Source organism: Scyliorhinus canicula, chromosome 14 (genome assembly GCF_902713615.1).
Source record: "Scyliorhinus canicula chromosome 14, sScyCan1.1, whole genome shotgun sequence".
NCBI lineage: Eukaryota > Metazoa > Chordata > Chondrichthyes > Carcharhiniformes > Scyliorhinidae > Scyliorhinus > Scyliorhinus canicula.
In genome coordinates this window covers 55,932,175-55,944,457 of record NC_052159.1, presented here as the reverse complement: position 1 = coordinate 55,944,457, position 12,283 = coordinate 55,932,175, and the positions used below count along the sequence as shown (strand labels likewise).

Below are 12,283 nucleotides of genomic sequence, written 5' to 3'. Positions count from 1 at the left end.
GAGGAGGAGCATGTGTATTGGATCTGGTGCAGATGGGTCTGATATGTGAGGAGAAGTGTGTCATTGGTGCCTCTGGCGCTGCTGGAGTTGAGGGAGATGTATATTGGTGTGTGCCCGAACATGGCGTGAAAAATCTATCGGGAACTCTCATGGCAATTGTAAACTCGCTGAGTGGGAATGTGGGCACCATTTTATCATGTTTTCATGGCCTTATCCTGTTTCGCTCTTGTACTCTGGTTGGGTTTATAGAGGCATCGACTTGCGTCTAATGATTAAAGCGAGCTGGTTTTACTGCTGCCCTCTGCATTCATGTATGCTGAGCCTTTTGTGTCTTGCTGTGCTGCATCATTCGTGTGGTTTTGTTGCATTGGTTGACAAAATGTAAAACCTCAATAAGTATACTTTTTTAAAAAATGATTGTACGCTTATTTTGGAGATTAGAACTTTCAATTACCAAAACAAAAGTGTTTTAACAAACAATTTCAGTTGATAGGGCAGTTTACTATTATAAATCTTACATAAGGTTTTTCCCTGGTGAGATGCTGGCATACAAGTTTCCAACTATAAATGTGTGACATATGAAGTATGGGTAACTTAGCTGAAAGGGCAGGCAGTTACAAAATCTTTTGGAATACATAGATAGGAACAGTATTAGGTGACGGGCAGGTGTGTCATAAATTTGACTTTTATCATAGATTCTCTACAGTGCAGAAGGAGGCCATTCGGCCCACTGAGTCTGCACGGACCTTTCCTCCAAAAGAGCACCCTACCTATGCCCAATCCCCCACCTCATTCCTGTAACTTCACCTAATCTTTGGACACTGAGGGGCAATATATCATGGCCAATTCACCTAACCCGCACAGCTTTGGACTGTGGGAGGAAACAGGAGTACCCGGAGGAAACCCATGCAGACACAGGGAGAACATGCAAACTCCACACAGTCACCCCAGGTTGGAATCAAACCCAGGTCCCTGGCACTGTGAGGCAGTAGAGCTAACTACTGTGCCACCTCAAAGCTAAAACAAACTTCAACAAAGTTATAAATTAATTACCTAATGAATACTCCAGCAATCCTCTGTAGTTAGTAAAAAGAAACAATGACAATGATAGATCTGATTGATCCATATACCATCAATGTTTATAAAATTCACGGGCAGCATGGTGGCGCAGTGGGTTAGCCCTGTTGCCTCACGGCGCTGAGGTCCCAGGTTTGATCCCGGCTCTCGGTCACTGTCTGTGTGGAGTTTGCACATTCTCCCCGTGTTTGCGTGGGTTTCGCCCCCACAACCCAAAGATATGCATGCTAGGTGGATTGGCCACGCTAAATTGCCCCTTAATTGGAAAAAATGAATTGGGTTCTCTAAATTTATATTTAAAAAAATATAACATTCATGATCCATACTTAAATAACTGCCTATGTGCCACGCATGCAGGTAGTCAATTTGCATCCCTTGGTGTCATATCTGACCCTAAGAAAAGTATTCGACCACTTTTGTGTTATCACTAGGACTACTTATTTCCAGCCTTGTAACTATGGAATGACTATGAGCCTGACTTAGCTGTGCGCAGGGAACTTGCAGGCACTGTGGGGGGAAGCAGGCAGTGAGGGGAGAACTTGCAATAACGGGGTGGGACTGGGCAGTGAGGGGGGGGGGGAACATGCAGACATGCAGGGGGTGGGAGTGGGCAGTGAAGGGGAGCAGACAGTTAGGGAAGAACTTGCAGGTGGGGGGGAGCGGGTAGTGAAGGGGGAACATGCTGGCACGGTGGTGGGGAGCGGGTAGTGAGAGGGGAATTTGCAGGCACGGAGGTCGCCTAGCAGGGTAGTAGAGGCAAGAAACCTCATAACCTTTAAAATGTACATGGATGAGCACTTGAAATGTCATAATATTCAAGGCTATGGACCGTGCTGGAAAGTGGGATGAGCGTAGATTTATTGTAGTTTTGTCGGTGCAGACTCAATGGGCCAAAGAGCCTCTTTTGTATTGTGTGGCTCTATAGCACATATCACTAACTTAGGCAAAATAGTTTAATTTGTACTACAGTAGTTAGGTAGATTGGTCATGCTAAATTGCCCCTTAGTGTCCAAAGATGACACAGGTTAGGTGAGGTTACAGGGAAAGGGCGGGGGACTGGGCTTGGGTTGGGTGCTCTTTCAGAGGGACGGTGCAGACTCAATGGGTGAATGACCTCCTTCTGCACTGTAGGGATTCTATGGATTCAGTGGACTCCTATAGCTTGAAACCTTTCTGAATGATTCCATCTATGTATCCATAGATTATGCTGTCGGCTGAAGTGATTAAATGAGTAAAGACCTTCACTTCATTTCACATAGGAACCTTCTAATGAGCAGGGGACTTTAATAACTTGAAACTGGATTGAAAGGGCTCTATGATAACCCAGTGCTCTAGTTTCAAGCATCCAGATTGTGTAGCATGCTTTCAGTTTATTAAAATAGCTGTAACATATATATGAGATTCTAAAGTCATTGTGACATATACATGTAAAAAAATACATTCTCAATCTTAAGGGGTTGCGCTAGCTTGTAATACAGTTTATTATTGTGCATTTTTTTAAATAGCAGTGTAAAATTATTATATGGTTTTAGAAATTTCCAAATCATCCAAGCTCTCTAATATTCAAAATATGAATAACTGTCAACATGAAATATTCTTGCACATTGTATCACATTCATGAATAAAACATTGCAAGAACTTAACAAACTAGAGGAATGTATTCATTTAAATTGGCCTTCTCATTGATTACTATTCTTATGTTTTGAAACACTGTACCTAATGGCGACTTGGGGCTTTTCACAGTAACTTCATTTGAAGCCTACTTGTGACAATAAGCGATTTTCATTTCATTTCATTTCTAAGACCTACTTCCTTGTATGATCTACCAGAGGGTTGAATATAGATTGTTTGGAGTTTCAGATTACCAACTTCATTATTGTTTATAGAATAACCTACCTTCAAATCGATCATAGTTTGCCACCTTAGTAATTCTGACAGTTCTGAGTTTATCTAAGTGTTACCCAGTCAGTGGTGGAGAATGGTCTGTTAATAATCATTAAAAGTTTAGGTTCTATCTTGTTTGACTTCTTCTTATATTATCTTTAATCAGCCTATCTGATTTTTGAAAGTACGACATTCAGATAGTGAGAAAGTTGCGGTTGAAACCTGTAGAATAATCTCTTGACATGTTATCTACACTAACTTCAAAAGAATCCTTATGAATCTCAGCATAAGGTCTTCCTATTACTTCCATATTATTACTCCGAGGGATAGAAATTACAGCACCAGGGTCCCAGGTTCGATTACTGCTTGGGTCACTGTCTGAGTGAAGTCTGCACATTCTCACTGTGTCTGCATATGTTTCTTCCGGGTGCTCCCGGAGTTTCCTCGCACAGGGCAGCAGGGTAGCAAGGGCAGCAGGGTAGCATGGTGGTTAGCATAAATGCTTCACAGCTCCAGGGTCCCAGGTTCGATTCCCGGCTGGGTCACTGTCTGTGTGGAGTCTGCACGTCCTCCCCCTGTGTGCGTGGGTTTCCTCCGGGTGCTCCGGTTTCCTCCCACAGTCCAAAGATGTGCGGGTTAGGTGGATTGGCCATGCTAAATTGCCCGTAGTGTCCTAATAGAAGTAAGGTTAAGGGGCGGGTTGTTGGGTTACGGGTATAGGGTGGATACGTGGGTTTGAGTAGGGTGATCATGGCTCGGCACAACATTGAGGGCCGAAGGGCCTGTTCTGTGCTGTACTGTTCTATGTTCTATGTTCTAAGTCCCAAAAGACTTGCTTGTTAGGTGAATTGGACATTCTGAATTCTCCCTCTGTGTACCCGAACAGGCGCCGGAATGTGGCGACTAGGGGATTTTCACAGTTATTGCAGTTTTCATGTAAGCCTATTTACACTAATAAAGATTATTATTATTACCACCACTCATTTTGTGCCACTGTCTGAGACTAACTTCTACCACCAGTCTATTGATGCACCTCCTTAAAATTGTTCCCATTTTTGTGATCATAATTCCATCATATCATATTTCTGATTTAACTCTTGACTTTAACTCCAACCAGTTAAATAAACCTCTGCCTGTTCTGCATTATTTCAGAAAATGGACAAAGTAGCTATGTTACTAGTGCCAAAGGAGAACGGATGAGTGCCAAGTTAAAGTCATTGCCTGGAGTTAATGATCCTTATGAAACCAGCAACAATAAAGATATAGGCAAGTATATGGCTGCTTCCTTTAATTTGAGAATACTGGTGATGCAGAAAAGTATAGTATTGCATTGTACAATGATCGTGAGGCAAAATAAATTAATAATTCTATGTTTCCCATGTATAATAATTTTAATGATGATGTGGAGATGCCAGCGTTGGACTGGGGTGAACACAGTAAGAAGTCTTACAACACCAGGTTAAAGGCCAACAGGTTTGTTTTGAATCACTAGCTTTCGGAGCACAGCTCCTTCACCTGATTCACCTGAGTAAGGAGCAGTACTCCGAAAGCTAGTGATTTGAAACAAACCTGTTGGACTTTAACCTGGTGTTGTAAGACTTCTTACAATAATTTTAATGTTCTATGAGAACAGATGTATTTCATTGCAATTAAAGGAAGATTTTTGGTCATGGGGAAAATTGCTCCATGTATCTCACACCTCAAAAATAAGCGGTGATATTATTATAATCTGTAGTGGTTTTCAAACATTTTCATCCACTGACCATCTATAGGCAGGCAAAATACCTCATGGGTCAACTATACAAAAGCAAAATACAGCAGATGCTGGAAATCTGAAATAAGAACAGAAAAAGCTGGAAAATCTAAGCAGGTCAGGCAGCATCTGTGGAGAGAAGAACTGTTCCAGTTTATATTGTCATCACAGATCCCCTACCTGTTCTACCCCACCCGCTTTTGCTTGCTACCTCAAAAAAACTCAGCGGGATTACGGATACTAAATTTTTTGCTCCTTTTTCTGTTTTAAATTAATGGGCATTATTTTTTATTGAATATCATAAAATTCAGAATTCATGCCAGAATCAAAAGTATAGATATTTTCATGTTATAAACATTAATGCTACAGAAAATACATTGGGTGGGATTTTCCAGCTGTTCCTACTGGCAGGATCATCCGGTCATGCCAAGGACGACCCTCTGCCATCACGGAATCTCCATTGACAGCAGTGGGACCAGAAGATCCACTATCGGCCAATGGCGGGCCACTTCACCACTGCGAAACATGCTGTTAGGGATGTAGAAAATTCTACGCAATGTCATAAAACATTTTAATATGTGTTCTAAAACCATTAAAAATCGTAAAGGTCATTTCAAATAGACTTCCAGGTAGGATAGTGAAGGCAAATTTTCCAATTTGTGCAACATCATAGGATATTAACAAGTAGTGGAAATTAGTTTTGACCATTACTTTGTTTTATAAATAACTTCCTGGTTTGTTCCTTTGCATTTTTAGATATCATATGTTTCAATTGCATGTGTTTTACTGTGTTTATCTCTCAGCTGATATTTTAGTTTTAGGTTTAAGCTTAATAGTCAATTTAAGTGTATTGTGTTACTTAAAATGATCCAGGTAATGGAAGTATGTCCTGGTTCATAACCTTTATATTTTACTGTTATCTTTCCATGTTAGTCTTGACCCCCAAGATAACTTTGAATGCATCCTGTAGTTTACTTGAATGCTGAAATCGATGTTTTCATTACTCTCTATAATAGATGCTTCATATGTGGACCCACTTGGACCACAGATAGAACGGCCCAGAACTGCAGCTCGGAAACGGGTTGACGAAGATGAATTTGCAGATGAAGAACTTGGAGATGATTTGTTACCAGAATAATGACTTCCAGGTCAAAAAAACAAAGAAATGTCACTTTCATAGTGGATACATGATTTTTTTTTTTGCCTTGATAACGTATACATTAAATGTATTCGTTTTAGATTTGACAAAATTGTATTTGCTTTTATGTATCTATTCATGTGTTATTTATAAAATTGTAATGAACTCCAAGTAACTTGTAAATATAAACCTTGTACATTTATATTTTAAAATTTGTGATTTGGTAAAGCAATGATAGTTTTGAGGTTCATTGAAATGTGTGTTTAAAGGTAGATCTATATCAGTATTTGTAATTACATTTCATTATCAATATTGATTAATTGTTTATAACTCATTTATAAATAAGGAAGGTATTTAAGAATTTAGGATTGAATGTATGTGATCATTTGTTTACTTTTATGCCTTTATAATTTCATTCTTGTACTTTTTCAGAATAATATTTTATTAAATATTTTTAAAACTATGTGTAACTATAGTTTTGTAAATTAAACCACAGCAGTCAGATGGTTTTAGACAGGCTGCCTTCTTTATTATTCTCGTAGCTCCACACAACAATAAAAATGGATTGTTGCTGACTTAACTGTTATAAGAAGAATGGATATGCATGTGCTCAGTGTATTTGCTTCTTTCCCCATACCATTTCAGTTGCCTAATGGAGAAATGACTAAGATGCGTTGGTATCAGGTGGATGGTGAAAGTTTTGAGCAACATGCAATTTATTTAAATAATTTTTTTTTAATAGGGTTTTTGAACAAAGTCTATTTACAGTTATGTACACCGACAAATACATTTTTATATATAGAAGAGAACTAAACTAATAAAAAAAACTGATAGGATATTGTGCACTAGTTCAACAACAGCAACTCTGTACAGTTAGCAATATTTTTAACACATATGTAGGCACCTGTTTGTGGGTGGGGGGGGGGGGGGGAACTGGGGAGGTGCATATACATTTGGTTGCTGGAGAAACAATTAAATTAGTTATGTCCAATACACAGAGCGCAATACGAGCATGGATCTGGTGTTGGTGTTGTTACTTTCTTCTCCCGGACGGTTTTCAATGCCGTTGTCATCTCGCGTTCACCTCCGCTTCGGCCGTTCATCCCGTCTTTCGCCCGTTCATCCCGTATTTTGCTGTGTTTCCCTTGTTCTCTGTTCCTGTGTTTGCCAAGTTTGTGTGTTCTCTCCTTCCGGCTATCATTCCTTTGCCTCCACCCCCCCTCTCTTGTTCCCTGTCTCCTCCCCCTTCCCCCACCCATTCTCCTGTGGTTCACCTTTATCTTCTCTTAGTTTTAGCTGTCTCCCCCCCCCCCCCCCCGCCCGCCACCCGGTCCATCCCTCCCTCTCACACCTTGGCTACTTTCTCCTGATTCTTGGCTGCCTGGCTATTCTTCTGTTTGTTCGTTGGCCACAAACAGGTCCCCAGTTGGGTGAATGGCCCCCACGTTCTGTGGAAGCCGTCGTCCGACCCTCGGATGGCAAATTTGATTTTCTCCATTTGGAGAGATTCTGAGAGGTCGGATAGCCAATCTGCAGCTTTGGGTGATGCTGCTGATCGAACAGGATTCTATGGCGGGCGATTAGGAAGGCAAAGGCAAGTGCGTCCGCCCTCCTCCCCAGGAATAGATCTGGCTGGTCTGATATCCCGAAGACCGCCACTTTTGGGCATGGCTCCACCCTATTTCAATACCAGGTCTACCTCCCATTTCTTCCTTGTTGCGTCCATAACGGTGCCGCCGGCCCTTTCTACCAGTCGCTCATACACGTCGCTACAGTTCCCTTTATCTCGGATGCTTGTGTCCAGTAACTCTTCCAGTAATGTCTGTCGTGGTGGTTGTGGGGATGTCCGTGTCTCCTTTCGTAGGAAGTTTAACATGCAATTATTAACAGGGATTAAATTATGATCTTTGAGTAAAATAACATTGGAACATAATGCTCATTGATCCACAAAATAGATGTCAAGATTTTGGATAAAATTTAAAGAAAAGAAATTTAAACCAGTCCGCAGCTGAATTGGATTATACATCAATTTTCTATACCGCGTAATGGTCTATATTTGAACTATGTAGAACTAATTGAACTACAGAAAATAGATGGACCAAATCTTGGAATTAGATTGCACTCGTGATACAATGCAACAGGAATTGGTGACCATATGATTCAGAATGTTGAAAAGAAATATGCAACCAGCTTAAAGGAGATCAAGGTAAGATATCCATTTTAACTGACCAATCTGTTTCCAGTGATATATTCCGGATGTGCCACTAACAAAATTTGAAATCCTGATCAAAAACAAACTATCCAATTAGTTAGCTTGAGTGTCTTCAAAGTCATTATGAGACATTTTGCAGGACAATTTGGTTGCATAATGATAGTTGGGCAATGTTAGGCAGAGAAAAGGAATGGACTAGTACGTTTGAAGTCAATATTCAGAAGTCATGTATTGTAGCAGATCACCTCAAAATCACATGTTTGAATTAATGCAATGATGAAGCGAATGATTTCAACCATTGTCAGACTTAAAATATAATCCGTAGAACCATTCCGAACCATTCACCATTTAATCAAAAAGTATGTTCTGCAATTATTACTGGGCGGCCAACATCGCTATGATAAGGAAGTGGATGGTGGGTACGGGGTCTATTTGGGAGCGGGTGGAGGCGGCTTCGTGCAGGGGCTCCAGTTTGGAAGCCCTGGTCACGGCTCCTCTACCGCTGCCGCCGGCCAAGTACACCACCAGCCCGGTAGTGGTGGCGACCCTGCGGATATGGGGCCAGTGGAGGAGGCATGTGGGGGAGATGGGGGCGTCCGTCTGGGCGCCAATCTGCGACAACCATCGGTTTGCCCCCGGCAGAATGGATGGGGGGTTCCGAGTATGGCGGCGAGCAGGGGCGGGAAGGGTGGGTGATATGTTCCTGGAAGGGAGCTTCGCGAGTTTGAGGAGCTTGGAGGAGAAATTTGGGTTGGTAAGGGGAAATGATTTTAGATACCTACAGTTGCGGGACTTTGTTCGTAGACAGGTCCCATCTTTCCCGCGCCTCCCGCCAATGGGGATCCTAGACAGAATAGTCTCTGGGAGGGATGAAGGGGAGGGTAGAGTCTCGGGTATTTATAAGGTGCTCATGAGGGAGGAAGGGTCCCAGACAGAGGAACTGAAACTTAAATGGGAGAAGGAGATAGGCGGGGAAATGGAGGATGGGCTGTGGGCAGAGGCCCTGAGTAGGGTAAACTCGACCGCGACATGTGCTAGGCTCGGGCTGATCCAATTTAAGGTCATTCACCGGGCCCATATGACGGTGGCTCGGATGAGCAAATTTTTCGGGATAGAGGACAAATGCGCTAGGTGCGCGGGAGGACCAGCGAACCATGTTCACATGTTCTGGGCATGCCCTGAGCTGAGGGGGTACTGGGAGGGATTTGCGGGGGTCATGTCCCAGGTGCTAAAAACAAGGGTGGTGATGAGCTCAGGGGTGGCAATTTGTGGGGTTTCGGAAGACCCGGGCGTCCAGGGGGAGAAAGAGGCCGATGTGTTGGCCTTTGCTTCCCTGATAGCCCGGCGATGAATATTATTGGCGTGGAGGGACTCAAAGCCCCCGAAGACTGAGTGGTGGCTTGCGGACATGTCGAGTTTCCTGGGGATGGAAGTTCGCCTTGAGGGGTTCTGTGCAGGGGTTCACCCGGAGGTGGCAACCATTTATTGACTTCTTTGCGGGAGAGTGAGCGTCAGCAGGGGGGTGGGGGGAGGGGAGGGGGTAGAGTAGAGTAGAAGGGAAAATATGGCGGGTAGTACCGGTGGGAGGGGAGCGGGCTTGTGCAATATGTTACGGTGGAAGTATTGAAAGTACGTGGATGTTTGCACATTTTTGCCTTTTTTGCTTCCTTTCTGATGATGTCTGTAACTGTTTCTAAAGCCAAAAACTACCTCAATAAAATTGTTTATTAAAAAAAAAGTATGTTCTGAAGACCTTTATTTATAACCAAATAAAGGTTCATTACATATTAGGAAACGAGCAGGTTTAAGGTTCATGCAGAAATACAATGATTGTCCAGAATAACTTGAGGCATATGATTTTTTTGCTGATGCTTCACAAAACAGAAGACAAAGGGCAATAGGGCTTTATACATTGACTAACCAAGACCACTTTGTCCTAAAGTTCAGTAAATATCAAATAAAGCACTATTCTTTTATTATTTCCAGATTATTAGACAGCAAATATATATCAATTGATTTTTGTGAACAACAGATGTAATCTGTCTTACAGATTTGAACTTGATCCGTGAATTCTAAAATTGTGCTTGACTTTGAATATTTTCACACATTGTTATGATTTGGAATGCAATCCTGAATGGGCTATGGAGGCAGTATCAATAGTACTTTTAATAGAAAATTAGATATATACAAGAGCAGCAACAGCTTGTATTTATAAAGCACCCCGCATCCCAAGGGATTTCATAAGGGTGTTTTCAAACAAAAATCACACTGAGCCAGATAAGGAGATATTATGGCAGGTGGTCAAAAGCTTGGTCAAAGAATTGTATTTTTTAAGGAGTGCGCTAAAGGAGGAGAGCGAGGAAGCGACAGATGGGGATGGTGAAGCAATTAAAATTGGAGATGCTCAAGATATCAGAATTGGATGAGTGTGTATGTCTTGTAATGTTATGGGGCCAGAGAGGATTAAAGAGATAGGATGGGGTGAGGCCATGAACGTATTTTAAAGCAGAAATTAGAAATTTAAAATTGGGGTATTGTTTAACCGGGAGCCAGCGTAGGTCAGCAAGCACAGAGGTGATGGGTGAACAGGATTTGGTATGAGTTAGGACACAGGCAGCAGAACTGAGAGTTTCCTGTATAGCACATTTCTGGATGTGACTGCTTCACAGCTTAAGGCTGTGAGGCAGCGAGGGGATTACTAATTGCCAAGTAATCAAAGAGGACTAACTGATTAAGCAGACTATTAGAGTTCTGGAGTGAGTGGATAGCCTATAAGAGTCGAGGACAGAAACTATTTGGTTAGAGGTAAGGTGCTCGTGTATAATTAGAGGTATCAATACACCAATGGGTGTTTTCCCACCATCTAATATGACAGATATAGAGGAACAAATTTATAAGGAAATTACAGAGGGTGCAGTAATTATCATGGGGTGCTTTAATTATAATATACACTGGGATAGTAAGAATGTAAAGTACAGAGAGGAGGAAGAATTTCTTCAGTTCAACAGAATTTTGTAGAACACTTTCTGGCCCAAAGAGGAAGAGGAGGTAGAACTAACAAAGTTAGAGCTCCTGAATGACAAAATTGATAAGAGAATATGAAACAGAAAAGGTACCAAATGTCAGGCTGAAAACCTGACTGAATTTAGAAAGTTCAGAGAGGAAGTGAAAAAATAAATGACAAGCAAAGAAGCTGTGTGAGAAAAGACTGGCAACTAACATAAAAGGGAATCCAAAAGTCTTCTTTAGGCATATAAAGTAAATGGAGGAATGGGGCTAATTCACAACAAATAGTGAATTTATGCATAGGGGCAGAGGTACTAAATGAATACTTTGCATCTGTCTTTACCAAGAAGATGTTGCCAAAGGCATAGTGGTTGAAACACTAGATGGGCTAAAAATTGATAGAGAAGGTATTAGAAAGGCTGGCTGTACTTCAAGTTGCTAAATCACAGTGGTGGATGAGATGCATCCGAGGGACGTGCAGGTAGAACTTGTGGAGGCATTGACCATTATCTTACCATCCTCAGATACAGGGGTTGTACCTGAAGACTAAAGCATTCAAATGTTGTTCCAATAAACGGTGTAAGGATAAACCCAACAACTGCAGATCAATTAATGGGAACATTTTTTGAAACTATAATCAGGGATAAAATTAACAGGCACTTGGACAAATGTGGATTAATTATGGGAAGTCAGCATGGATTTGTTAAGGACAAACCATATTTAACTAACTCAATTGAGATTTTTGATAATGTAACAAAGGATTGATGGGTGATCAACTGCTTTTCGGACTGGAATAAGTCATTATGGTGCAGTTCCTCGAGTCATTAATAGGATCCTGACAATAAGGACTTGTCTTGGGGGTGTGGGGCACAATTATATAATTTGTTGGTAGTGCTGTGAACTGTGAGGGAGATTACAGTAAACTTCAAGAGGACATCAACAGGTTGGTGGGATAGACAGACGCTTGGCAGACGAAATTTAATGCAGAGAAGTGTGAAATTTGATGCAGTAAAGAGTATAAAATACAGGATACAATTCTGATGTGGGTACAGGAACAGAGCGAGACCTTGGGCTGGATTCTCCGATTTTCAGGCTATGTCCAGATGATCCATGGCAGTTTATGTGGGAAAAATCGGTACTGCCCCAGCATCGATCCTCCAACAGGTGAGGGGCTAGCAGCCGCACCACGTACAATGCCCAGGAAAATTGCCAG

General features: G+C 41.7%; 1 protein-coding gene across 1 annotated transcript in view; it reads left to right on the top strand.

Moving 5' to 3' along the window:
• Positions 1-6,427, top strand: part of ift88 (intraflagellar transport 88 homolog) — a 164,606-nt gene extending 158,179 nt beyond the window's left edge. Inside the window, exons 25-26 of the mRNA XM_038818078.1 lie at positions 4,114-4,227; positions 5,731-6,427. Of these exons, the coding sequence (XP_038674006.1) occupies positions 4,114-4,227; positions 5,731-5,852 (236 nt within the window). The 3' untranslated portion in view covers positions 5,853-6,427. The remainder of the gene's footprint in view (positions 1-4,113; positions 4,228-5,730) is intronic.
• Positions 6,428-12,283: the final 5,856 nt, after the last annotated feature.